General features: G+C 39.7%; 3 protein-coding genes and 1 long non-coding RNA gene across 8 annotated transcripts; 2 read left to right on the top strand and 2 right to left on the bottom strand.

Moving 5' to 3' along the window:
* Nucleotides 1-22: 22 nt before the first annotated feature.
* On the bottom strand, nt 23-9,424 carry LOC114251970 (double-stranded RNA-specific editase 1). 3 transcript variants are annotated; one of them, XM_089729355.1, is made up of 10 exons: nt 9,325-9,424; nt 7,690-7,748; nt 3,898-3,960; nt 3,187-3,274; nt 2,901-3,022; nt 2,692-2,791; nt 2,466-2,552; nt 2,222-2,358; nt 1,682-1,928; nt 23-1,389 (listed from the first exon to the last, which is right to left on the bottom strand). In XM_089729355.1, exons 2-10 carry the CDS (start codon nt 7,711-7,713, stop codon nt 1,283-1,285), a joined length of 975 nt encoding a protein of 324 aa, XP_089585481.1. In that variant the 5' UTR covers nt 7,714-7,748; nt 9,325-9,424; the 3' UTR covers nt 23-1,282. The 3 variants fall into 3 exon arrangements, with proteins under 3 accessions (XP_089585481.1, XP_089585479.1, XP_089585480.1); XM_089729353.1 differs by lacking the exon at nt 9,325-9,424 and adding an exon at nt 8,907-9,272; XM_089729354.1 differs by lacking the exon at nt 9,325-9,424 and adding an exon at nt 8,903-9,103.
* LOC114251969 (deltex E3 ubiquitin ligase) lies at nt 9,415-15,438 on the top strand. 2 transcript variants are annotated; one of them, XM_028186423.2, is made up of 11 exons: nt 9,415-9,758; nt 10,307-10,522; nt 11,615-11,757; nt 11,980-12,178; nt 12,637-12,801; nt 12,874-13,007; nt 13,092-13,197; nt 13,564-13,730; nt 13,981-14,165; nt 14,248-14,356; nt 14,447-15,438. In XM_028186423.2, exons 2-11 carry the CDS (start codon nt 10,324-10,326, stop codon nt 14,660-14,662), a joined length of 1,623 nt encoding a protein of 540 aa, XP_028042224.2. In that variant the 5' UTR covers nt 9,415-9,758; nt 10,307-10,323; the 3' UTR covers nt 14,663-15,438. The 2 variants fall into 2 exon arrangements, with proteins under 2 accessions (XP_028042224.2, XP_028042223.2); XM_028186422.2 differs by having other exon boundaries at nt 9,416-9,758; nt 13,089-13,197.
* LOC149502585 (uncharacterized) lies at nt 15,023-16,651 on the bottom strand. Of its 2 annotated transcripts, none has more exons than XR_016323451.1 (2): nt 15,923-16,651; nt 15,023-15,208 (listed from the first exon to the last, which is right to left on the bottom strand). It is a non-coding gene; the product is annotated as an uncharacterized LOC149502585 (long non-coding RNA). The 2 variants fall into 2 exon arrangements; XR_016323452.1 differs by lacking the exon at nt 15,923-16,651 and adding an exon at nt 15,619-15,915 and having other exon boundaries at nt 15,117-15,208.
* Nucleotides 16,652-17,270: 619 nt separating this feature from the next.
* On the top strand, nt 17,271-18,843 carry LOC114251968 (uncharacterized). The gene is made up of 2 exons (XM_028186421.2): nt 17,271-17,646; nt 17,879-18,843. Exons 1-2 carry the CDS (start codon nt 17,316-17,318, stop codon nt 18,805-18,807), a joined length of 1,260 nt encoding a protein of 419 aa, XP_028042222.2. The 5' UTR covers nt 17,271-17,315; the 3' UTR covers nt 18,808-18,843.
* The last annotated feature ends 8,724 nt before the right edge of the window (nt 18,844-27,567 follow it).

Genomic DNA, 27,567 nt, shown 5'->3' with positions numbered 1-27,567 from the left:
GAAAGGAAAAAGAAAAAACTCATTAACTGCTCTTTATATTTATTCCGTTCAAAACATATTGTTTCTCTTTCGTTTAAATGATTTGATGACTGCCGCAGTTATAATGTTGCTAGTGTCAAAAATTAAAACTTACTAAAAGATACAGATTATCATTTTCATATACTTAATTTATATAAGCATCTAGTTTTGTGGCTACGCATACGATTTAAAATATGATACTATATATGTAAAATAGATTTTAATTTTGTAGTCAGTAAAGTAATACTGATTACTGTACGATCACATTATGACGAGCCAGTTGCCCTACTTCAATACATCTTATCATTTAATTTTGTATCGACAGTTTGTTGTGTCGATCGCGACATCAGAAAGCGTTCGAGCTATACTTGGAACTGAGCGCTGCTTGCAATGGTCTCGAGTGTATTTTTGATGTTTCCTTTGGGACTCGGACCTTCTCGTTGACGCGGCAACTATATCCTTGCCGCCTTTAGTAGCAGATTGTGTTACCCAGGCTATATTATTAACAATAGACACGAAACTAAGTTCGTATGTTGCGTCTTAACGTCTCAACTACTCGATCAATCATCCTAAAGATTTTGCGAAACTTCCTGGAAACTTTACCTAGCAGCCTGTGTTGCCACTTTGCTTAACTAATTTGCATTAAATTAAAAATCATCCAGATTGTAAATAGTTGTGAAGTCCATAGCAACTCTACATGACTTCGGGTTGGCTCGTTGAATTATGTAGAGCCGACAACCAGGTTCCACAGAATTTATGTAATTCCGAGTGTAGGCCGGCGGTCTCAGCAGTCTCTCTCGTTGAAATATCAAAATATGTATTTAAATTTGTGTCAAAATAAATCAGTTTTTTTGTATCGCTTAACAGTACTCTTAATCATTACTCTTTAAATAGATCTAATAGTTTCGGAGATTGTTTCCCTACGAGTCACACAGACATACAAGTCTCACCTCTATGAGAGTGTATGAACATCAGTTTAATGTTCATCAAACATACTTAAGTACTAATGTAAAGCAATTTCAGTAACGCGCCAGGCGGTAAGCTGTCGTCGATGTTTTTAAAATAACTTTTGAAATCTTATTCTTAAATAGCCATCAACAATAACTGTGGTGTTAACGTGAAATGGTTTTTGTATTAAATTATAAAAGTAAAGGACATTGGAGAGTGTTTAGTGCTCGGCCGTCGTGGTACCGGCCGGTGTCAGCTCGTGTCGGCTCGTATCGGCTCGCGTCGGCTCGTGTAGCCTCGTGTCGGCCGGTGTCGGCTAGTGTCGCGGCGTGTTCTCGCTGTGTCTGTCGGCGAACTCCACCCCGAAGAGCGTCTCGCAGGCGACGCGGGCGGCGGCCTTGCGGGCCTCGCGCTTGTTGGGCGCTGGAAGCCACACCGCGACATCGCGCGTCAGGACAACTCTAGTTTTTGGTCATGTAGATGGTCGAGTTGGTATTAGGTGGTTAGTGGTGGCCCATAGACATCTACAACGTAAATGCCGCCACCTGCCGTGAGACATGAGTTCTAAGGCTCAATTTTTACAGTACAACGGCTAGTAATAATACTTTGCAGTGGTGATTTTTATTACCCGATGTTATTCCTTCATCGTGGTGATCAATTGTGAACAAAAAATTAGTCCCCCACCCCTAAGTGCTAAAACGTACGACGTAGTTACCTTTCCCGACGTAAGTTTTACCATCGACCACGAGTCCGATGGTGAACATCATGTTCTGGGGCTTGTCGCCGTCCACGGCCAGCTCGCGGTACTCCTGGGCCGGCTTCATGTAGGCCAGCAGCATGCAGGGGTGCATGGTGCTGGCGTTGGAGGGCAGAGTCTTGACCTTGGCGGGCTTACTGGGCTTGTGCTCGACCGCGCCCGCCGTGGCGCCGCCCACCGGCCCCGACTGCGTGCTCTCCGAGTCCTGCCGACACGCGCCCCCGGGTCAGCCACCCCGCGCCGTGCCGCGAGCCCCGGGCCCGGTACCGCCGGCCGAGCCCGGGGCGGCCGCGGCTGTTAACTCTGACATCCGTATTTCTTTACTTCAACTTCGTTCAATAAGGAAAGTACCAAATAAAAGTCGGTACCAAAAAAATACAAGGACTGGACGCCACTGATCCATCACACAGACAAGTCGACACAAGACATTAAAGTGACCGTAGCGGTGCTATCGGGGCCGCGTTGCTGCGAGCGACGAAACTATATGAGTAGAGTTACCGACACACTGGCGGCGGCGGGGCGGAGCAGGGGCACTTTGTATCCCTCCCCCTCCCACTCCGAGAACAGCTTGTGTAGAGCGAAGGACGCCAGCTGGATCATGGGCAGCGGCTCCTCTTCGGCGGGCTCAGTGCTGCCTGGAACATCACGTGACGTCATTATGCAGGCGGGGTGATCGCGTCCCCCCGCGCCCCCGCACCCCCGGGCGGATACCCGCACCCCCCGGGCGGATACCCGCACTTACTCTCAGCACATTTCTTGATCTTTTTGATGATGATGTCTCTGACGGCTTGCTCGGCTGCCGCGCTGCGGGCTAGCAGCTTGTTCTCACCTAAACATAATTACTTACTTATAGTCATCGTTCTATTGTCGCGCAAACGACGGAACTAAAGCTGCTCAGAATCTACTGATACAAGTAGGTAAATAAAATTGTAGTGTTTGCCAGCTTTTTTTTAAGGTAGCGTCCTCACCGTATCCTTGGTACACGGTGCCGTCAATGGTGAGGTCTGCGCAGTACGTGGGGGTCGTTTGCTTGAAGTGCTTGTTCGGGTTTGGCTCCACTTTGAAATTCTGAAACATTGGACCCGGCGTCAGCGTCGGTCAGGACCAGAGCGCCCTCACGCATATGGCAAGATCGCGTGTGCAGCGACGCGTACGAGTCAATAGTGTCGGAGCTCACATTGGCAATCTGCTCCTTAGGAATCATTTCGTTGATCACCATGACTGCATTCTTCGGCGTGAGGAGTCGCCTGAGGTGCTGGTTCTGTCTGCGGCGACGTTCCTTGTTTGTCACTTTCTTCACTGTAACAAAAATCTAAATAGTACATCCAAGTAAACATATCCGGGGTCCTTCCTGTCAGCCAACTCCTGAACACATTACGTACATTGTATGCGACTTACAGAAAAGCATAAAGTGTTACATGTCCGCGGCCTTAGACGCGACCAGTTCTAGAAAGAGAAATTACCTCCCGGTAGTTTACTTTTCATCCACGAAGGCAGTTCTTCCTTGGAGCCAGCCAATTTCTTTTCTTCGATTCCCTCCATACCATTCGTCTGGGTAACAAGTTTTTCAAATATTTTATTATGTGAGATTGTTTTAAAATGAATTCGTTCCGTTTTACAAGAAAAGCGGAACTAGCTTTTTAAACAACTATTACGGGCAATAAAGCTCACTCATTTCACTTCGTTTCGATAACAGAACTCCGCTTCTTCGAAACCCACGTCTTTCTCTTTGACACTTAATCTAATATATTTAAACATAAAATGTATCACTTATTAAGAAAATTACTATCGTATTTTACAATTATTTTCCATTGTGCTTATACAGGGCGTCCGGTGACAGAATTAAGATTTAAAATTTAAATAAAAAAGTTAGGCACAAAACATAAGGAAAAATTCAATAATTATTACAAAGGTGACAAGTGCGGGTAATTAATACTTAAAATTCTTTTCATAATGTTTGTTGCTCCCTTCGGACGCTCTCCTGAAACTTGGCGTCAATGTTTGGTGCCACCCGCTGCAACCGCGATGTAGGGACAGAATTTTGTTTCAGTGCTAAGAGAGTCGCTGGTTTTGTTTCATAGACTTTACTTTTTAGGTACCCGCACAGAAAAATGTCTGTATAACTGTTTACTAGTCGTTGATGGCAGTAATGGTCGATTCGAGGTTGGACTTACGTCAAACTGAAGTGGTGCATTGTCTTGTCCGACGCAGGCTGCATCCTCGGAGACATCACGCGGCTGAAGACATTATGCCGTGTGGGTCATGTGTTTCACCTCTCACACACACTCGCACATACACACAAATATAGCCAAAAACTACTTAAAGACCATGGCCTCAGTATATTTCCCTGGCCGGGTAGAGCTCTAATCAACAAAAACCACACTCTTGTCAATAATAGTGTGACGAAATGGCTAACAAATAAATAAATATTAGATAATTATTCAACCGTACAGAGGCACCTACCGAATGCTTTACTCTTTCAAAATATTGAATAAATTCTTGAATGGATATTTTTGAGCTCAAAAACAATTCTCAATATTATCAATAGAAACAATTATCATGTAGCCTGAACAACGATTTCAGATATAACAATTATAACAGCACACATACAAGCACATACTTACAGTGAAGGTGCAAACACATCATCCATCAAACTCTACCAACCTCTCATGTATGCCGCCCAGTGAAATTGCAACTTTAACACCTTCATTTAAAATCCTACCCTACATAACTGAAAATCCAAGTTACAATCCAAGAGGGTCCATACATGGAAGGCCGGCGAGCAGCTAATGTCTAGTTAGGTCTAGAGTGATGTGTATGAATGCTGATCATGCCTTCATACAGCATCCTCATCTACTAGGTTGCTCTCGGAGAGGCTTGAGTTAATTGTATACTCGGTCAGTTATCGTTAAAGGCTTCTAAAGATAAGCATACTCTGTGATATCACAGAAAGATACATTGAGATAATAATAAATTTTGTTATAAGAAATTTTAATATTATATGTGTCAATTGAGCCCAAAGGGAAAATCATCAATGACAAAATGAAAATATAGAAAGTAAGCTAGAAAATGAAAAAAGTGTCAAGAAACTAAGAATGACATGTTTAGTTGATAGGGATGTATTTAATGCAAAGTAAAGCATTATATATCGGTTGTTCGCGGGTTATATCAAGCCGAAACTCTAGATAAGACTCCTATTAGGATAATCGCAACGGAAAAAAAAAACTCAATTAAATAGTTTCGGAATGAATTTTCCTTGAACATAAGCCAACTATTCATCTGCTCAACCCTCGAATTGTGTTTTACATAAGATAACGTACAATATGTTTGGTGGTGACAGATAAGACTGGCCACATATCAAAAGATGCGAATTGAGGTTTTTTTTTGAAAATCCCACCAACTTCGGGTTGCTTTATGATATCGGAGGTTACACGAAAACGCAGCAGACTCGATAACTCGACAGGCCTAATTGAGCGGGTTCTCCGAAATAAAAAAGGTACACATGATTTCAGCTAATTGAAACACACATACACTCCTCCGACGCCGGTAATCGTCCGTAACGTAAGATCTTTATTAGTAATGCACACAGTGTACGACTGACTTTGTAATGACGTACAAATTAGTAATGCACACAATGTACGACTTAACTTTGTAATAACGTACAAAAATAACATATTTTTTTATCATTCATTGACCTTCTCAGAGCGTTCGTTTATGCAATACACTAACTCTTATGCAAACAACCGTGAATGAAGTGTACCACAAAAATTTCGCACGCTACCGAATGACCCGTGGGTTGTTGCGAAACCTCCAGTTTTATTTTCTTTGTACCTCGAATAGAATTTAAAATTAATATTTTTATAATAAGGAACTTTTTCCTATCCGGTGTCCCACGACACCACACTTTTTTTTTTTCGTATTCATTGTTTCATATGGGTTAAACGAATTTGTCCTCGTTCTGAGACATTGAGCTGAATGAACGGCCTAACGGTACTTTTATTGCTTATATTTAGGGCTGTCATCAAACAGATGAAACAATAAATTATATATTAGTTTTTGTATGAAGTTCCATTGTAGCAATTATTAATTATAACTAAGTTTTTTTTACATTTTAACGTGATATATATTATTGATAGCTGACCCGGCAGACTTCGTAGTGCCTCAATCGATAAATAAAAGACCTAAACTTTTATATAAAATAAACTTAAAACAAACAAAAGGAAGGGAAAGCAAAATTATTATTTTTATTTAATTCCGAGCATTTTCATTGTTATCCACCTATAACCTTCACTGGACTTCCACAAATAATTCAAGACTAAAATTAGCCAAATCGGTCCAGCCGTTCTCGAGTTTTAGCGAGACTAACGAACACCAATTCCTTTTTATATGAGGCCTATAAAATCAAAGGCAGCTAAATCCAAGTCTGTCAAATATTCAGGTAAACTACAAAAATCAGCCCTAAACACGTCATTACGGATCCTCCCGATCCATCGAAGTACTGCTCTTGCTAGGACAAGTGTTAGAAACACTCCCGGTTTGAGAAGCTGAAATAGCTTTGTTCGGATAGCTACGATATTCTTTATTTTAAAGCAGATGTATAAAGAATGAGAATATTACTAATAATCTGAATTTTAAATGATAAAACTTCGTTTATTAGTACTTAGTACGGAGTAAAAATAATTTTTTGTACTGAATTTGTTAGAGATTTAGCTGCATTTGTTATAACATGAAAACACTAAAGCGTGTCCAACTAACTAAGCAAGATAGCGCTATTGTTAATCAATTTTACGAGATTAAGGCGTTTAGCTGCCTTTGATTTTATAGGCCTCATATGATCTTCATATCATATAGATAGAAGAAGAAGATAGCAGATAGAAGAAGAAGATAGAAGATAGTCAAGTTTCGGGTTGATATACGCATTATGACATACACAACCGCTATGTAAAAATGCTTCAAACTGCTACTGTGTACTGGAATAAATTCTTAATTTTACTGATGCAATAACACAACTGTCCAGTTCAGCCATGTCGTTAACAAGTACATAATATGTACACTATTAACAACATGTTGTACAATTAACCCCCGCACAATCAGAGAGCAACCATTGCCTTCATATCTTCAGTAGAACTCACCACACATGAAGCTGTAGTAATAAATTATTTTGTCACTTAATGTTTAGCATTGTTTTTGTCCAAAATGTTATGTAGTATATAATATATAGAGAAAAAGGGTTTTAGATGGGTATTACTGTAATATGTATATATGTTAAATGATTAATATGAACATTTAAAAAATGTCCCTTAGTCAACATTTTATTTTTATTAAAAAATATTTTCTTTTGTAATGTAAAGAATTAAATTTTTCAAATTATTTTAATTTTAATTGACCTAAAATAGCATCTTGTTTTAATGAACTTACTTGAGCATAAAAAGACATTTTTTTAAAACAAAGAAGTGTTTTAACCCTTTTTTGTTTACTCCTATACAAGCCTATTTATATCGTTCAGTAATTTTCAGATGAAATTTGGCAAAACTTATATTAAATATGTGTCATTTTATTGGAGTGGTTGCATAGTAAAGTTTAAATTGTTATGACTTGCCAATTTTCATCATCATACATCATACATTCAATGATTATATGTTACAGGTAACCTATACACATCACTGATAATAATCTCTGGATATCAGTATGAAACCAAAAAAAAACTTTAATTGTTATTCACAATGATTCCAACTCCTTTCACAGTATGTAATCACAAACTTTCATTATTCTTTCCTGCTTCTTGTCAAGACTTTTTAATTTTTTCATTGATACTTATTTCATTATGAAAGTAACTATAAGGTAAGGTAATACTCTGGTGGTGTCCTAGACAATACTATAGCTTCTAACATAGCTCTTATTTTGCACCGTAAACAATAACATAAATTATGAGATCTCATATTCTGAGTCATATTTTCTAGATTTACCTCATCAGATACTGCAGAATCCATTTCGAGGTTGAAATGATTGGCGGCCCGACCCTTGTCTGTAGAAATAAATAGAAAATTCAACAAATTTTTTAAGGATATATAAATAGGTAATTTTACACTGTTGTTCTTAGTTTTTGTGTGTTTTTTTAACATTTATAATCAATTCTTAAGATTAATAGTGTAGACTTTTTCACATTATGTAATGTATTCCTATTCCTTGTCATATCACTCTTGTCAGAGCAGTTGTGATAGTCATTCAGTATCATTGCTGTGAGCAGATGTTATGCACCTCATGAGCAATCCCCACTTCTCCCGGTTTGTGATGAGCCTGGTACTCATGTAAACAACACATTTTTTTATATATCTCCAGGCAAGTAAATTACTCCATAGAACGCCTTTCGTTCAGGGCAAAGTAAAAGGCACCGGACTGTAAGGAAGGTTGTCCATGTGATGGACCAACCAAGTCAAATCGGCAGCTGGAGGGTGTTTACAGGTAATGTACACAGCAGTGAGAAATTCCTTCCGTATAAAAAAACTACACAATGTCTTTATTTGGGAGATTCATTTGAGAATAACTATACATTGTTAGTAATATGACTTTTCCAATAAACATAATGTCAACAATGGTATTCATAATTTTATATCACTCAGTTTGAACAATCCATTTAATGACCAGATTTAATATTTGTACAACATTTTGTTGTCCTATTATAGAACATTTTACAAATCAGTGTTAATTAACAGAAATGAAAAGCATCAAGTGTGACAAGTAGACCTTAAGATCATTATATTTCTCATTTTTCATGTTATAGTGGTCCATTGTTAGTTTGGATTATCATCAAAGTAATTTACAGACAAGAGATTTGATCACTATTTGGTAACCTCTAAGCAGCTCACTCGAATGGAATCAGTCATAAGTTTTGGAGCGGTTTCATAAAGCTTCAGAAGCTCGTCTGACACCACTCGTTCTGGTCATAAATATCGCAATAATTCGCGTTGGACACTAATGTACAAAGGACCAATAAATTATCGATGAGTAAATGATTAATTAGAAAGTTAAGTTCACGTAAATTACTCAATGTAATGAGATAAAGTATGTTATTATCATAATATTATTTTGTCAATTGTAATTTCGTCTTAATAGCTGTGTATGATTTAAAATGAAATTCATGTTATTCATGCTGTCAACAAAAATATCTGATCTACCTACTTACGTTGTAAAAACGCCATAACGAGATATGTGTGATTTTTTTTCAATAGTATGCATGTATCAATGTTTGTGTATCTGCAATTTCCTGAACTTCGATGCAGGTACTTTTTAAAACATTAAAATGTGAATTGGATTCTGCAGATTCTGCACATATTTGATTAAAATTGATCGATGCTTTATTTTAATTTGGTGGTTCAATTAAAGATGCAAAAGAAACTTCGCTCATACAGTCAAGACTCTGGCTGTGACAACTTCAATTTAACATTTTCGTTTTCAGACTTTTTTCCCTACCTAAGCAATTAGGTAAGAAAAAACCGTGGGCTTTCAACAGCTTTGGGTAGGCTAACGGGGCTCACCAATCGTCACAAGGTTATTGGAATAGCCATAGGTTATTGGAATAGGAATAGGTTGAGCTCACTCACGGGCTCGAGAGAATCTCGGACATTAACACTAACGCTAGCACGAATACTCCTTCGGCTTTTGAAATATACAAGACTGTCAAATCATTGACAGTATTCGACAGCGTCAGGGCTATGAAGCTATGTTGAAACTGGTACATATGTATTAAGTACAGAATTGCAACGATTTTATTTAATCTTTAAAATTAGTGACTTAGAACAAAATGTTACTTAATTCAGGAAATAGTACACTCAATTCAACATGTAGTATCACTTTAAAAGCAATTTTGATGTAAATGAATTTGGGTATGTTTGAGAAATATGAATAGAAAATGACCAGTAGCGATTGTGAAACAAACAAACAAATTGGTTTAGCATTCCTGTAGCTTTCTTCGTTATCTTAATTTTGAATTTATTGCTCTATTGAGATCATAATTTTCAAATGTGGAACTGGACTTGTAAGTATAAAATATTGTAATATTTTTCAGTAAGAAAGTGTATTAAATTGTTTATCAACATAATTTTAAAGCAAAAGTTATTGGAATACAATAAATAATCCAACTGCATACATGAAGTCTTCGTCTCGTAATAAATGAACTGCCTAATGTATTTTTACACCAGTACCAATTATTATAAAATGAAATACTTAATGCATGTTCACAAACAACTTCTTAATGAAGGAATATCATTCCAGAACTTTAACTTCTCTAGTAGTGTCTTCATATGCACACATGGTATTAACATGCCACTTTGACTATTTTGTTGTATCATTTAAAATATTTAAAAGAGTATATAGTACATATGATATTGTTTCCTTCTTAGGTACGAAACTTGTTTGATCTAATGACAGTAATCAGTTAAATATATTCATAACTAATCAATATTTGTATGTTAAATTGTTAATTGATTGGAATGGGGTTTTTATATTTAACAATTATATTTAATTACATACACATTGATTTTGCTTTTGGTTCAGTTTTATAAAATAATTTTTTTGGATTTCTAGTCAACATGGAATGAACAATGTCTTCAGTCCACTGCGTTGTAGTATGGGAGTGGCAGTCAAATGGTCAATGGTTACCACACACGCCAAGTGTTACAAGGACCCTAGAAAGGGCTCATGCTAAGAAGTTAACAAGGGTGGTATTGGCTGATGCTGATCCAGCATTGAAGGGATATTATGTTAACTTGCTGACCCTGACACAGAGTAATGAGACGCCTGGTAATTACACATTTACATAAACCTGACTTCAATTGCTATTATATTATTTATTCCTTTACTGTGACTGACTCTGGTAAACACCCAAAACACTAATAACATAACATAATAACAGTACAATTAAACTTCTAGCCATGAGTACTGATGAATAACAAATTATTTATAGGAGTATGCCATGCATACACTTATACAGGTGCTATTAAGGTTATATTAAGCTGAAAATTTTAGATAGCTTTCAATTAGAATAACCATTTTGATATAAAAATATGTTTTCAAGTAAATATTTTTGGAATAAAAAGCACTTAAACATTAAGAAAAAGAAATTACCTGGAGACCCTTTAATTATATTTTAGAGAAGGGACTGTAATATGAATTCTATTAAATAATAAGGCTGATTACATATCAAAAGATGCGAATTTCTGTCAGAAGTAAACATATTAAAATATTTTTCTCTACCAAATAGGTACTGTCCTTGTGGTTTTTATTAGGCCCTCTTTGATAAACAATCTGTATCTTCTAGGTCGAGGTCACTAGCTTTTAATTTACAAATATTTATGCCTGTAAACCAAGTTGTACTCATGAAACACTAAAAATCTATTTAATTTAGAAATTTCAACAACTTTCGAATGCTTTCAGAAGTTACAAGAAACATAGCATATGTTTGACACAAGCACACACTTCCGTCTGTTGTGGTACTTATTTATTTAGTAGAAATCAAACCCCAATTGGAGTAGATACGTACATTGCGTCAAATGATAGTTAGGAAACAATAGTTGGTTGTTTTATTCAAGTTTTGATATCCATGATAACTACTTAACTACTAAACTACTTAAATTATTCAAAAAGTTGGAAACAATAAAATGAAAATAATAAATGTGAGATTAAATCGTAAAAGTCATTTTTATAAGGTCTAGAACTTGTGAAAACTACCGGAACTTACTTACTACTACTTGTGTAAATGAAAAATTACCGGTCATTAAGGATTGTAGAAATTAGTCCAGTGATTGGGACTTAATTGGTCACTGAGCTATCCCAAATGACAACCTGAATAGCCCAATTTATAATTTGTATTTAAAGGAAATATTTTGATTATAGATGGTGGAATATTAGAGTGTGGTGTGCGTAGATCATGCTACAGTGTGCAGTCCGTAGCCGGACGGGGCTGGTGCTGGGAATGGGCTCGGTTTATGCCTCCTCCTGGCGCTGGAGAGCTACTCTATGAGCCTCTGCCGCTTGATGTAAATATAAACAAATTTCCAATTATCTGTTGATGTAAAATGACAAAAACTAATTCAATTAATAATCCCTGAAGCGCTCACTAATTGGTAAGAAGAGTTTTTATTTCTTAGTTTAGTCGTTTGAGATAGCCAGCTCAGTGGGCTGTGTCTATGAATTATAATCTCTACCATCCAACAGAAAATGATAAGAAAACTTTTAAAAGATACCCCAAACGTTTTCAGAAACAATGCCATCTAGAAGAGTCTTGGTCTCGGGGGATAGAAGTCGTAACATTGGACAATTGGGTGGTGTCGCTCTCCTGCATGACGGGGCGGAGCGGGGCGGCGGTGCGGCTGCTCCGGCGCGCGCCCCACCCCCCCTACCCGCTCACCCTCACCCCGCAGCCGCCCCTGCCGCCCAACCTGCAGAGACAGCTTGACGGTAGGCATTCGAAAAGTAGTAAAAGTATTTTTAGGTATTTGGTAAACAATTTTTTATTGCATCTCTGTTTTATCTATTTCTAGACTAAAACTTTTTTGTTATTGCCCCTGTAGGCAGATGAGCATACGGCCCACCTGATGTTGAGTGGTTACTGTCACCCATGGACTTAGTAATTAGTAATGCCAGAGGCAGAGCTAAGCTGATACCTACCGTAACTAAACTAATAATGCAATCATAGTTAAATGTAAAAATATTCATGAAAATGTTTTTTGCTGTCTTGTAACATCTCACAAAGTGAAGCTATCCAACAGCAAGGCTCCGGAGCTCGTTGCGTCCCTGCCTGCTCTATGATCTATTAACTATCTAACCTTGACTATCGGAATCGAAACTACCAAACAGGAGTAGGAGTTTTCTATGAGTAAAGAACAATATTGAAAGTTAATTTATTTCCATTTCAGTTCGCAAAAGTCGCATCCCGCAGCAGCACACGGGAGCCAGCTGCCACTCCGCCCACTCCGCGCCGCCCGCCCTCCCCGCGCCCCCCGCCCCGCCCCGGAGTGCGTCGCCGAAGGACAGGAAGCCGGGCATAGCGAGGCAGATATTGCACAACTTGAATATATTTAGTGAGTTACAATCAGCGGCGGCAGTTTTCTTTCCTCTATACACAGTTAATACTATATGTTCTGTGACGACAGGCAACAACAACAAGAGTCCGGGGGGCGGCGCGCGCGACGCCGAGTGCACCAGCACGGGCTCCGGCGGCGGCAGGAGGCACAGCGTGGACACCGTGTCCACCTACCTCAGCCACGAGAGCAAAGACAGTCTGCAGGTGCCGCCCCACCCACCGCACTTGTTTCCTTTTGGAAATCCTATTATTTCCTAAACGTCAGTAGCGCCGCTCTCCTTGCAGCAGGCGGCCGTGGGCGAGCTGCTCAACTGCAGCGGCGGCAGCGACGACGTGTTCGAGTCCCCGGCGCCCTCCGCCGACGAACTCGACCTCTCCGACGAGACTGTCGACGGTAAATGGAAATATTTCATAACTACTTCTCAACGTTACTGCCACTGCCATTTTACTGAATTGTCGATAAATAAATAAAACATTGTATGTGAATACTCGCGGATTCAGACGAACATAAACTAAAGTGCAACCGGCGACCGGCACACTGAGGCCGACCGTAAGAATGAGATAGCGATATATTGTAGTCCCCTCTACTCCCGCAGACCCTCCAATAGGTATTATTGGTGTCTGAAGGTATTTTTGTCTCCTCATAAAACAGACGATTTGTAATATAACGTTTTTACCTTAGCTTTATTCTTTATTGTCGTTATTACATTTCATGGCCATCAGCTCAGTAAGTAAGAAGTCCGGTCCCCTCTGTCCGCAGAGTCGTGGTGGGCGGCGGTGCGCGAGTGGACGCGGCGCGGCGCCCCCCGCGGCCCGTGCGCGCTGTGTGACGTCACGGTGCAGGGCGGGCGCGCGCTGGCTCGCTGCGGGCACGCGCTGCACGCCGCCTGCCTCGCGCGCCGTCTGCGGGCGCTGGCGCGGGCCGGGGTGCGTACAGCCCCTGCACTCATCTATAAACTAATGACTCAATTGAAAATAATAATCTCTATTCTTTAGATTAAATTCATTATAATTTTATTAAAATGTATTATAGCCTTATCTAAATTACGTTTCAAATGGCTGGTATTATACAACAGCAACTTCACAACATATTATAAGCCGCGCCACCCTCGCGGTCCCCCGTCGACTGGAGTGCGTCCACCGCGGGTCCGTGAGGGTGTGGGATGGAATGTCGCAGGAACCTCTGCACGTGGAGTGCGGCGCGTGCGGACACTCGTACGGGGCGCCCGGGCCTCCGCCCCGCGCCGCGCCGCGCCCCCCCCTGTGCAGCGGCGCGCAGCCCCGGGGCAGCATGTCGTGGCGCCTGCAGCCGGTCTCCCTGCCGCAATTTGAATACAGCTCGTCCATACTCGTCACATACAAGTAAGCGTTCTGCCGCGGCGGTTGCGGGGTCGACCTTAGCGCCCCCTCCCGCTGGACGTGTACCGAGTGTCCCGTGTTGCAGCTTCCAGTCGGGCACGCAGGGCGCCGCGCACCCCGCGCCGGGCTCGCCCTACTACGCCGTGGGCTTCCCGCGACACTCGCTGCTGCCCGACACGCTGCTGGGGCGCCAGGTGGGTCCCCGCCGCCACCCCGGGGGCGGGCGTCGTTGACTAATAGAGTGCTAAGGTCATCACAGATTTAACCGCGGGTCGCGCCGGCAGGTGGTGGTGTCGCTGCGGCTGGCGTGGGAGCGCGGCCTGCTGTTCGTAGTGCGCACTTCGCGCACGACGGGCCGCGAGCACGTGGTGGCGTGGAGCTGCCCGCCCCCGCCGCCCTCCCGCGCCGCGCACTACCGCCCCCCCGCGCGGCCCGCCGACCTGCTGGCCGACCTGCTGCAGCGCCTGCACCGCCTCGCGCACCCCCCTGCCGCACCGTAGTTCATTCTGTAAGCAGACTCGCTCTCCGTGTGCGCGTTACATTAAACTGACGTTGACGTTATTGTTGTTGATAATAAAATTGAATATGAGCATATGTCATGAAATTACAAAGTAATATAAGTATGTACGTTACGTAGTCTTCCACAATTAGCAATTATGTGAAATACTAGGTCTTCCATTACATTTTCTGTATATATTATCCTATGTTTAATTAGATTACAATCTATAGAAATGCTAGGTATATTGTTAATCTATGTTAATATTATTATATTTAAGACAAATTGGGCTCCATACAACATGAGAGCTTGTGACCGCATCGCGACCCGCGGGAGTCGAGGGGGAGGGGTTACTGTGGAAGAGCTAAATTGTAAAGATAATGAAATAGCCAGGCCTGTGTCCGTGTCCGTGTCCCACTAGGACCAGTTCGCTCCGGGTGTCGCAGGGTCCCAGCAGTGGCAGTAGCTCGTGAAGGTTCTTGTCTCCGCTGCTGATTGATTGGTCCAAGTCGATGTGGCCGTCGTAGTGTGTAGTCTTGCCAGTGGGTGCCTTCCATAATAAATAAAAATATATTATTGCCATAATCGTCTTCCTAAGTAAATATTTAACTATTTGTAAACTACGATAAAAAAAAAATTAAATTATGTTATAATTGTATTATTTTTAGATTTTATTTTTAATAGATGTTGCATTATTTTTTTGTAATTTTAAAGGTAATTAAATATAACTTCAATTTATTGTATTTATTTAATCCTCAAATAAATTGATTTTGAATTGAATGCTATTTTATTGAAACGATATTCCCCGCTCGTCTGTGCGCGCCGGTCGAGCAGTGGTGCGGCCCCGGGACAGCGCCGTCCGGTCCTACTGATTCATGTTAATATTGTTTTAATACACGAGGATCGTACAGTGTACGCCATCTATTTTTCTTTACCAATCTAACACGTTATTTTACGCACCACCCTTGGTTGACTCATGCAGAATGCTATAGACACTAAGTCTGCCAATATACACGTACAGTCCACGTATAACATTTTATTAAATAAATAAATGTGCATAATTTAATTTTGGCAATTAAATCCAATAGCTTCAACAGATTGATGTATGAATACTTATGTTAGTGATGTTTTGTTTTTAATAAATATTTGTAATTGTATTTTTAGGAGCGAATGAATATCTTGTCTTTTAATCATCTAAACGACTCGAACGTCTTAAACCAGTGGCACTCAAACTTTAAATTTAAAAATATAATTGGATACCTACTGCTTTCTTCATTTCATTCGTATTGTTTGATATAATTTGATTTGCTCAGACTTTTATTCTAGAATTTTCTTTTCCAGGTCCATCTTTCTTTCCAAGAGCCATCAAGCTCTGTAACTTAACGGTTGGCAGTAGCTTGGGTGTGGAACTATGTGACCGCTGGGACAAATATTAATCATTCCTTTTCTAATGTATAAAGTCCAGTGGATGGTGGTGGAATCACGAAGTGATTTTTATTTTGATTTGTGTGCTAAGGATTTTTCCTCCTCGATCGAGAATCGAGCTCGGATCTCATGCTACAGTAATCAATCACTGACCTTTAATTCAACTAGCCGATTAATCTAATTATTAATCTAAATTTAGATTTAATTAAAACAAATTTGGATAATTTAATCTAAACATTATAATAATATAAATAAAATTTCGAAGTCCTCGTCAACTTAATTATTAATTACTCATGCCAAACCATGAATTTATAATATTATTCATATTAGCCGGAGCATGTCATAACTGCAACAAATTGAATGCCACTGTAAAACAAACAAAATCAAATGTCATTTATCTTTTCGTGCACGATAGCGTATGTACGTTGTAATACATATTTGCTACCTGTCACAATAGAAGCATAAGAAATTATGATATTTGTTCTAGTACTTACCTAAGTATACTCGTATTATCATTAGAATCACTTTAGTAAAAAATCGCACAGGCGTCGCGGCGTCGGTTGTACACTAATGATTTAAACAGTAAATGATTGATTGAAAGATGTATTTTGATTTTTAATCTGCACTGTCCGAAGTGACAATATTAGATATCTTGACGATAGGTCTGCATAATGTAGTGAACATTATTATTATTTAAATTGATTTAGTGTACAAATAAAGCATGACTTACTCTCTTACTCTAAACTTGAAAAAAAAATACAGAAAAGATTACATGTTAGGCTCTCTCCACGTTTCGTTAAAGATTATAGAACACTAAACATGACACAAAAAAGTTAAGAGATCTAATCTCAGTCTCCCAACAAGATCCTCTCTATGAGAAACTGAATGTCGAGTGAGATAAAAGGAGTTTACTACCAGTTCTGACTCTGTAAGTACCAATTCAACGCAAAACTTTCACAAAAAACTAACTTTAATAATGAAGAGCCCGACCAGGAAGAAAAAAAAACAAATTAGTGGAGATTAAAATGTGTTTGAAAAGTTATAGGTACATGATAATGAGCTTTAGTAACCAGTAAGTATAGGAGCGTTTTGGAAACGCCAGTGCGAATCTACTTCTACTAGAAATTCATGAAACAATGAACGAGATCTCTGTGTCTATTTATAACAAGAGATAAATTAATTAACTTATAAAGCCCCACATCCACAGCTCGAACGAATCACAAGTCGGCACAATGGTTGGCACTAACAATATGCGAAACAATCTAAGCGACGTGTTCAGTGAAAAGCAATTAAGTCAAATAGTCAAATCATCAGTGGGCGAGGGTGGGAAAGTGATTGATGGGTACGTCAAACCTGTCGCTGATGGCATAGCAGGATTCCTCGGTGATCATTTTAAAGTGACTTTAGAAGTGCAAGTTAGTGGACAAGTTACATGTTTGCATTTATTCGTGAAACGATTGCCTGTTAACAATAAACCGAAGGCTGAGTTCATCGACAGTCAGCACTTTTTTAGAAGAGAGCGGTTAATTTTTGAACTTTTTGAAAAATTTGAGGACGTCGGAGGTAAGCATTTTTATTATTAGCCTCTAATCCACACGGCCCTCAGAGGAGTGGTCACAATTACCCCTGGCCACCAACATCTCCAGAAGCACAAATTTAAGTGAATGTAGGTAAATACAATTAGCGGCGAGTAATCCAAGGTTCGATCCCACTACAAATTTATTTTTTACACAATTAAATTCGTAAATATAATCCTCTTAATCGGCTACTAAAATTTACGATTTGAACATTCCAGATCCGAATCCATGGAACGTCAAAGCATACCTATACTCCGACAGCATGCTGGTCCTGCCCGACTTGGACATCCAGGGCTATCGTTCTCGGCACCACCTGGATACCTTCGACCTACCACACGCGACAGTCACCATTACGTCCATCGCTTGTTTCCACGCAACCTTCGCTAATTACGAGACTAAGAATATCCTCAACGGAAGAAGTGAATACAATTTTTACAAACAACACGAACACTTATTAAACGAACCCACTTTTAAGGACTGCCCTTGGCTTCGTGCGGCCGCAAAATGTATTTCAGACATCCTAAACACTTTCTCCGCAAAATACGTTGGCTTGCCAGAATTAGAAAATAGTATTGTAAAATTGTTTATAGAAGCTTGTGATAGTTTGACTGTAGTTAAAGATGGATTCAATGTATTGATACACAAAGACTTATGGGCTAATAACATCATGTTTAAATACGAGGACTGCAATCCTAATAATGCTGTTATCATAGATTACCAATGTATAAGATACTCGGCACCGACGTTTGATGTCATGACCTTTCTGTACCTGACGACATCGAAGAGTTTCCGGCAGCAGCACGAAACAGGAATCTTCGAGCACTACTATACAATTTTTTCCAAGCATCTAAATGAAAATACCAAATTGAGATTGAAAAGAATCGGCTACAACTGGGAGGAATTTTTGAAGAGTTGCGAAAACTCTAGAATGTTTGGTATTTTTCAAGCTTTGGGTATATGTCCTTATATCTTATTAGATCCGAAGACTGCTGCAGCTACTTTTGACGATCCGGAAACCTTTCAGAAGCATAACTTCGAAGATAGGTCTGCCCCTTTAATACGCTACGCGAGGACCTGCAATGTATACCGGGAGAGACTGGTAGAATTGTCTGAGGAATTCGTGGAAAGATATTTATTGAAAAAATAAACAAATGATTTATCAGAAATAAATATTTATATTTTATGTTTTTATTTTATTTTACAGAAACATCTATATCGTACGTAAGACAAAAACTTTGTACCCCTTTTTACGAAAATTGCGCGGACGGAGGAGCATGAAATTTCCCACACTTATAGAGAATATAGAGAAGGAGTGCAGGATGCTAATATTTTTTTTTAATTATGCATAAAAGATATATTAAAACAACAAAAAATATGACACACACTACCATGTATTCGACACGACACATCTTTGCTTATTGTCAAGCTTTTGTTATTGTTTAAAGTCTGTGGTCAAATTAAGAATAGATTATTATTGTTTGTCTTTAATATTATTTGTCTACAATGTAGTCTTGGCGAAATATGTGATTAAAAAAGTATAATAGTCTTTGACAATAGAACCAATAATAATGTTCAAACTTATAATTTCAATTAACTATAGTCGAATTTCGACTATTGGGGGACCACTAGTTTATCTAATTTTACGTACACACCATCTTCATCTAATTGTACTACTGGCTTTGCCCGTGCGCCACTCTTTTTTTTGAGCAATGATTGCAGGGTGTGTTGGAGGCCATCGCTAAGCCCTGGACGATTCCACAGTAATACAATCCAGTCTGAGGATAGGGGTACAAAAGAAGAGATAGAAGAATAGACAAGTTAAAAAAACAGATGAACAGAGTTGAGAGTTTCAATACATTTTAATTGCGTTTTTTTTACCTTTGTAGGCAGTCCTGATGATATGTGGTTACCGACGCTCATGGCGACAGCAATACCAGGGATACAGCCAAGCCGCTGCCGACCATTGTTATTTGATATTACCTACACCTGTCGCTCCTATCGTACTGTTAGTCAGGATTTAAGATAAATGATTAAAAACACTTAATCACATTAGGAATTAAAGCAGTGTGCCAACTGAAATAATGAAGTAACTCCGCAAACTGAGTCACTTGTCGTGATGCCTATGATTTATATCCTATACTAGCTGACCCGGCAGATTTCGTAGTGCCTCAATCGATAAATAAAAGACCGACGGGGGACACATCAAAGGAAAAACAAAATTGTTATTTTTATTTAATTCCGAGCATTTTCATATTTATCTACCTTTTAAACCTTCTCTGGACTTCCACAAATAATTCAAGACCAAAATTAGCCAAATCGGTTCAGCCGTTCTCGAGTTTTAGCGAGACTAACGAACAGCAATTCATTTTTATATATAGAGATAGAAGATTATTGAAATAAATATTGCGCCATTCATTATAGTTATAATACGCCCTTTTATTAAAATGCTCGATGTAGGTATAATACCGCGAATGATTTGTAGCAGAAAGAGATAGGATAACGATATCCATCCATCCATGCTAAGCTACAAAACTTTCGACTAACTATTAAAAGGAAACAAAGTAAGCACTATAAGACGTTTTCGTCAAACGATATTTTATGCAATTCTTTGGAGGCAGCGGTTGGGCTGGGCTTCGCTTCGTTAAACGAGTCATTAGGAGCCTGATTACTGAAACATGGCGCGAGGGTTCGGTTTCCTGCCAGAGCAAATGCTCTTGTAGACATAATTAAAGCAACCTTTATGATTTAATCTCGTCTGTGTGTGGTGGACAGCTCATCCTAACCGGCCGCTCTTCCACTGCCGTTACGTACAGCTGCTGTCATGCAGCCTGTTAGCCTCGCCTCCTCAAGTCCTAGACTAGATACCAATTCGACTCTCAACACTTCAATTCAAAATTTTATAGTTACAAAACTAAAACTTTCGCGCTTATTTAATAACAAGCTCGGTGAGTACTCCGAATAAGGTAACCTCTCTAAGTACTGGTTAAACTGACACAGTTAGCTGTGACCATACCGAGGCGTACATATGGTCGGCCATATGGTCACACCTTGACGGATCTCTGCAGCGCATGTTACGTAAACTATGAGAAGTGCTGTTTTTATATTGGCACGTTAAAATCGTTGCCCGAGGGATACTCAATACATTGTTTCTTTTTAAATTGCGTACAAGGTAAACAAGGTCCAAGGTGAGCTGACAGCCCATCTGGTGTCAAGTGGTTCCAGATTATTACGAAACCGGGTGGTAAGTACAATTGTAAGAGATGGCGGGATTACCTCAGATAATGTTTCAGAGAACGATACAAAATACAGAAAGAGGCAATGTCTGATCGTAGAACCAGATGATCAAAGCAGCCCGTGAGATCTTGGTATGATGCGTTCTGCGATTCGCTTGGGCCAGAAGTTAATCGCATTAATATTGTTAATATTACTGGTGGTAGGACCTATTGTGAGTCCGCACGGGTAGGTACTACCGCCCCGCCTATTTCTGCCGTGAAGCAGTAATGCGTTTCGGTTTGAAGGGTGGGGCAGCCGTTGTAACTATACTGAGACCTTAGAACTTATATCTCAAGGTGTGTGGCGCATTTACGTTATAGATGTCTATGGGTTCCAGTAACCACTTATCACCAGGTGGGCTGTGAGCTCGTCCAAACATCTAGGCAATAAAAAAAAAATAAAAAAAAATATTACCATAGTGGTGCAGTAGTACTGTCACGGTTCGCGTGTCTAAGGTCACCGAGTTACATCTGGTCAAACCTGAGTCTCCCTCATCCGAGCGAAACTTCTGACGTTAGCTGACACGTGAAGCTCTGTGTGAATATCCAGAGAACGTAAATATTTCTAGTTTAAATAAGATATAACACCGAAAACTTATTGGGTAGACGGTGAACTCATTCGTGAACATGCGTTAGATATTTGGTCTGAAGCACCGGTTGTCTTATCCTGTAGACCATGACCACTCATGGGTTTGCCAATACTTACAGCTTTAAGTTGTTAAAGTGATACCCAGTAAATATATTCATATTTACATATGTTTCAATAATACGGAAGTACTCGGCGATTAAATAAATGAAACAGCTCTGTAAGAAATATATAAAAACATCTAAAACCCGGCTGCAACCGAAGATTTTCTGTTGTGTTCCGTAAGATACATATAACATGTAGATAAAAACGAAATTACGTTTAACAAGGGTATCAACTCTAAAATATAGGTAATTTAGAAATTAACTTGAAGACTACAACTGTTTGCCGAATTTTATTTGCAATGAAAAAAACATCTCATTTAAGAAGTAAGTCCGTCCTGGCACGAGTGTCCACGTCAATGATGCACACATACATATTTACAATTACTTCTTTAGTATTAAATTCAATTATAATTATAACATACCTAAATATAAACTCCGTTTAATAACAGACATTATTGAAAACAATAAATTGTTTGTTTGCGTGTGCACACAGAACTCATTGTCATTTGTGGGACGTATTTGTTTTATGATTAATTTTGTAGGTATTTACTTGCGATGCTAATAAAGCGGGTTACAGCATTACGCGCTGGCGTGCTCCTCAGTTAGTCTCGATCTCCTAGTAAGCCTAACAAAACAAGTTACTTACGTTACAGCAAGTTAGTTAATTAACTGAATGTTTATGAGTATTCACAGTTGGAAAACGGCACACGTAGCAATGTTATCTGAGAATTGGAGACAATGGACTCCACAGAATATTGCTGCAAGGCTTATTTTCTTTCGATTTATTATAGGACGAGCGAGGGGAGGTCCTAGCGTTCCGGTCGATGTAAAACATGCGTCGAGACGAGAACAAACCTCCACATGCCAATTGGTAAGCAGCCAGTTCCTCTACGGTAGACTGAAACGACCACACTGAGCCTCTTAGCTATCACGCTTGTTAAAAGTCCCTTCACTGTTGAGAAACATTTTCTACAATTTATGCGCAAGAGAGACATCAGCCCTCATTGATTAATGGCTTAAGGTGATTCACAACAAGATTGTTTGCAGGGTTGTAGCCATTTACTCGGAATTGTATATTGTGATTATATTTTCGTGTATGTATGAAGGATTTCATGGCTAACTGTGCAACATATTTGATATTAGATCGAAATCTCAATTGCATAACGTGGGTACAGTTGATTGCTTCACCGAAAAAAAACAACCTAGAAGATTTTACCTAAGCCCGGAAGCTCACGTTGCTCACAATAAACAACAGCTTTAGCAAAAGTCTGCGTGCTCTACCAATAGCTGTTGACCAGCGCGTTTTATCATAAACCATTTATTCGATTACACGTTAATGTAAATATCATTATGCTTATAAATTTCGAGAATAAGATATGTCAACTTTTTTTGAACATTTGACGTTTTCTTAGTCGATGGAGTCAGCCCTGCTCACCCCAATATCGGAGTGGAACGAGGGCGTCGAGTCTACCATAAACGGCGCTCCAATGCTGTACATTACATTTTAACTTATTTCTTCTGTCTGGTAACACTTATTACGCAAGATTCGACAATCGTATAGTAAGTTATGTTTTACTTCTCCACAGCCGAATGACACCAGGTTTGTACTATTGATAAGCTTGGCACTCATTCGATCGATTCTAGGTGGCTATATATCCGTAATTAATTATAATTGTTGTACGCCAAATGTTAAGAAGCAATTTCCGAAAGCGCTATAGTTTGAAGTCGTCGTGGCCTAAAAGATAAGACGTCCGGTGCATTCGTATCGAGCGATGCACCGGTGTTCGAATCCCGCAGGTGGGTACTAATTTTTCTAATGAAATACGTACTTAACAAATGTTCACGATTGACTTCCACGGTGAAGGAATAACATCGTGCAATAAAAATCAAACCCGCAAAATTATAATTTGCGTAATTACTGGTGGTAGGACATCTTGTGAGTCCGCACGGGTAGGTACCACCGCCCCGCCTATTTCTGCCGTGAAGCAGTAATGCGTTTCGGTTTGAGGGGTGGGACAGCCGTTGTGACTATACTGAGACCTTAAAACTATATCTCAAGGTGTGTGGCGCATTTACGTTGTAGATGTCTATGGGCTCCAGTAACCACTTAACACCAGGTGGGCTGTGAGCTCGTCCACACATCTAAGCAATAAATAAAAAATAAAAAAGTTGGTACTGTGCTTAGTAAATTAAATTGTTTTCCGCATAAGTTAAGGAAATTAAGTAATACTGCGCAGTCTGGCCATAGATATGTTTACAATAGCAATACACCAAGATTACATTTCTATTTAGAACTTGTCATCCTCATTGTAATTTCTCGTTTCCGCATCAATCTCTGGTACACATATTCTTATGATTTTAAAATGGTGTGGTTTGATGCAGATAATAGAATTTTTGCGACAGTATTAAACACAGCCGGTAGTAGCGATTTTTTTGAATTGAATTATTTTTGACTGAGATTCACATTTTTAAAATGCTATTAAATGATTATATAAAGTAAAACGTTATAAACGTTTCATGTTATGGAATAAAAATAAAGTTTTCCTTGTACTTGTGTATATATTTATGGCAAGACTAGGTAATATTCCCGGTTCGACTTTCGGAACAGTCTCGACGCGCTCTTGTTGTTTCACGGCTGCTTTATGGACTACATACTTGTCGAACGATCACTTTTGTCCTTATATATTTTTGTTTCTAGCGTTGGGTACGATGGTAAGTAGTGTCTTATTAAGATCGAACAGATTAGCTGTGGGTGGCGGTTTCACCGGTGAACTATAAATAACTCTGCGACAACCGCCTCCTGGACTAGACGATATCTGTAACACAAATACGGGGTTAGTACTCCGCTAAGCCGAATCTGTGCTTTATGAAGCACAAGTCTTTGCCTAGGCTTGAAGTATTGCCTCGCTCTGTTTTTTATGAATGAGGGATTACTGGTGGCTCATAGGCCTCTCCAGTTTCACCAGAACAGGTGGGCGAGCAGTGACTTAGGCAGGAGGGGTGGGATTTGCTAACAGCTGTCCGAGCGCCTCGAAAGGAGACCTAACAACCCAAGGGCAGTTCCTTCGCGAATGAATCTACTACCGATCGGAATCGCGGAATCGCAACCCCCTGAGAAGATCCGGCGAGAAACTCAGCGGGCTTATGTTTAGGTTAGGTTGCACGTCGAACTCTTTGCCGAGTTCGACGAGTACGGCTACCGGGGTCCCTACTCCTAGTGTTAGAGCTGCAGGCGGCGAATGCAAGACTTATTATAATAAGGATCCGTAAGGATATGTCTAGGGCGTCGACGGTGACAGGCTCCCGCGTGATCAGGATTCAGGAATTAGTCAGCGGCGGCAACGATAAGGCGATTATCATGACGCCTTATCGAAGTAACGTTCCGATGCTATCTTCATTTGTTTTCGGATCGATACGAGGTTCAGGTCGTCGTGTAAGTTGAAGTTCCTCACGAACCACGGACCTCCGACGGCTAACCTGCAAAAACGAGATTGTAGGGATTGGAGGGTGTCTATATGTGTGCGGGCCGCGTGAGTGAACACCACACTCGAGTAAGTCATGACGGGCCTTATACCAGTTTTGTAAAGTGTCACCTTGTTCCGAAGGGACATTTTACTCCGCTAACAGATCATGGAGTAGAGTCTGCCGAGAACAAATGCAGCACAGTCGCGGACTGGTTTTATATGTGGGCGAAATGTCATGGATGCATCCAGAGTGACACCCAGGTACTTGACCTTCCTGGTCCAGGGTATGAGTTGGCCGAAGAGGGTGATCGGGGGTGTGAGACCCCTCCTCCTAATCCGGGAGGAAATCCGTGTGGAGTTTCCCCTTTGAAATAACACCGCAGTGCCTTTCACTGGGTTGATGTCTATGCGCCATTTTTGGAATCACTGTCCTAAGACTACGGCTACGCTCTGGAATTTCCTCGCTAAAGATACAATTCGTCATAGCGGCATTGAAAATAGAGTACGACATCACGATAAGTTGGGCGGGTAGGTGTATAATAACGCGGTTTGATATACCGTCGGAAACCTCGCTCTGTTGCTGCTCTCCCAGCACTATAGAACCCAACTCGAACTAAATTACTCCAATGCTGATATGAACTGGCTTGAAATATTAACCCTAAGAATTCCAATACTCTCTCTCCGAAAGATATACTTTAAAATTACGGCGATGATAAAGCTTCCTTCAAAGGATTCAACAAAACTTAATTAAGTTAAGCCCTGATTCCGTGAACCAGCAATGCAGCGCTAAGGCTGGCGGCGCAATGCTTCTGGATCCCAAGTTATATTTTATTTTGTTTGTGTAAAGGAAAATAATTCAGCTCTTCACAAATAATTCATTTTTTTTGCTACTGCACGTCTCTATTCGAATCACATCACTATCAATTGTGTTGGTGCTCAAGAATGGTACCATTGGGCTTTCTATCTCTCTGTGTCTGTGCATTTATAATTAATTCTTATGTCCTCTTCCAAAATTACTTAATGAATCAGAGTTTCATATTAAATTATTTCTTATTAGGTCCTCATTTGTAGCAACGTTTTTGTTTGCCATATCTGACGATGTGAATAAAATGTTCTAAATATGTTACCTAATTGAGACAACAGCTCCCTCAAAGGAAGCCTGATCAATGCGCTGGCTGGAGACAGACAGGTGTTGTCATAGTCTCCTTGCCAAAGACGATCAATTCTATAATAAAATATGAATACATACATATTTGACTCCAATTTTCTAATATCAACTTATTTGCTACACCACAAACCGGTACTACTGGTAAGGGAGTACTACAGTCACCACCACGCTTGTTAATACAACCCGAAGGATTGCGAGGTTCATGTGACAGTGGAGTGGCACTTTGCTCGTAGAACATCTGGGCCAGAAATGGTCTCGAGTGACGACCGGGACAACGTGGGTAAGCTTCCCGCGAGGTGGACCACCGACCTGCAGAATATCGCGGGAATCCCGTAGATACAGGCAGCGTTGACGGGTCATTATGACGAAGCTTATGCAAGTGTAAGTTGATGTACGTAATAATATGTGCGTATTGTGTTGCTTTTGTTATTTTGTGTAAACTTAAATTTCTAAATTTCCCTTTTTTTTTCTTCCTTTGTTCATTTTCTACATATTTGCAATTTGGAGGAGGGAAACATGTTTGATTATTGTTTTAGCTGTATTTTAAAACATTATATGTTTGTATTGTGCTATTGGTTCATAAATGAATAAAAAAGGCCTATGACCGACAGCGTATATCGAATCACACTTTTTCATAAAAAAGTTGTTATATATTACATAATAGTGCTAAAGGAGCTGTTACCAATACGAAGAAACACATTTTTAGCGGTTTTTATCGCTATTTTTCATACCAATGAAATAAAATTACAATCAGCGAACGTTAGGCCATCGATCTCATGATCCGCGAGAGGATTTACCCTCGCTGTTATTTTATTTGAGATATTTTTATCGTGGCTATGGTTCAATATATAAATATGACTGGTAGCGTTTAAAGACACACCCGTAACAAGTAATTCCAAGTTTGGTACAAAATATGACACGTACAACAGGAAAATATTAATTTTCATAAATGTGTATAAATATAATTCTGAAAACAATCCGTTTTAATTATAAAATTGATTAAACTGAACTGTTTGTTACAATTTGACCCCAATTGTCATTGCAGATTATATTTATACCTGAATTATTATAATTAATTAACGTGTTATGAATATTTTGTGTAGCTTACAATTGAAGTGCTTACGCTTTTAAAGAAACATTTTGTTCAAGCAGGAAAAACCAGCAGCAGTCGAGCAAAGTAACCACTTAGTACCAGATGGGTCGAGAGCTGCCCGCGTAAATCATTAAAAAAGCCTCTTCAGTATGCCAATTTGGAAGTCACTGTCATCACCTTCGCGTATTGCCCACAAACTTGACTTCCCTCAGTGACCATG

The sequence above is a fragment of the Bombyx mandarina genome, chromosome 08 (genome assembly GCF_030267445.1).
Source record: "Bombyx mandarina strain Sakado chromosome 08, ASM3026744v2".
Taxonomy (NCBI): Eukaryota; Metazoa; Arthropoda; class Insecta; order Lepidoptera; family Bombycidae; genus Bombyx; species Bombyx mandarina.
The sequence above is the reverse complement of the archived record's forward strand: the minus strand, read 5'-3'. Positions and strand labels throughout refer to the sequence as shown.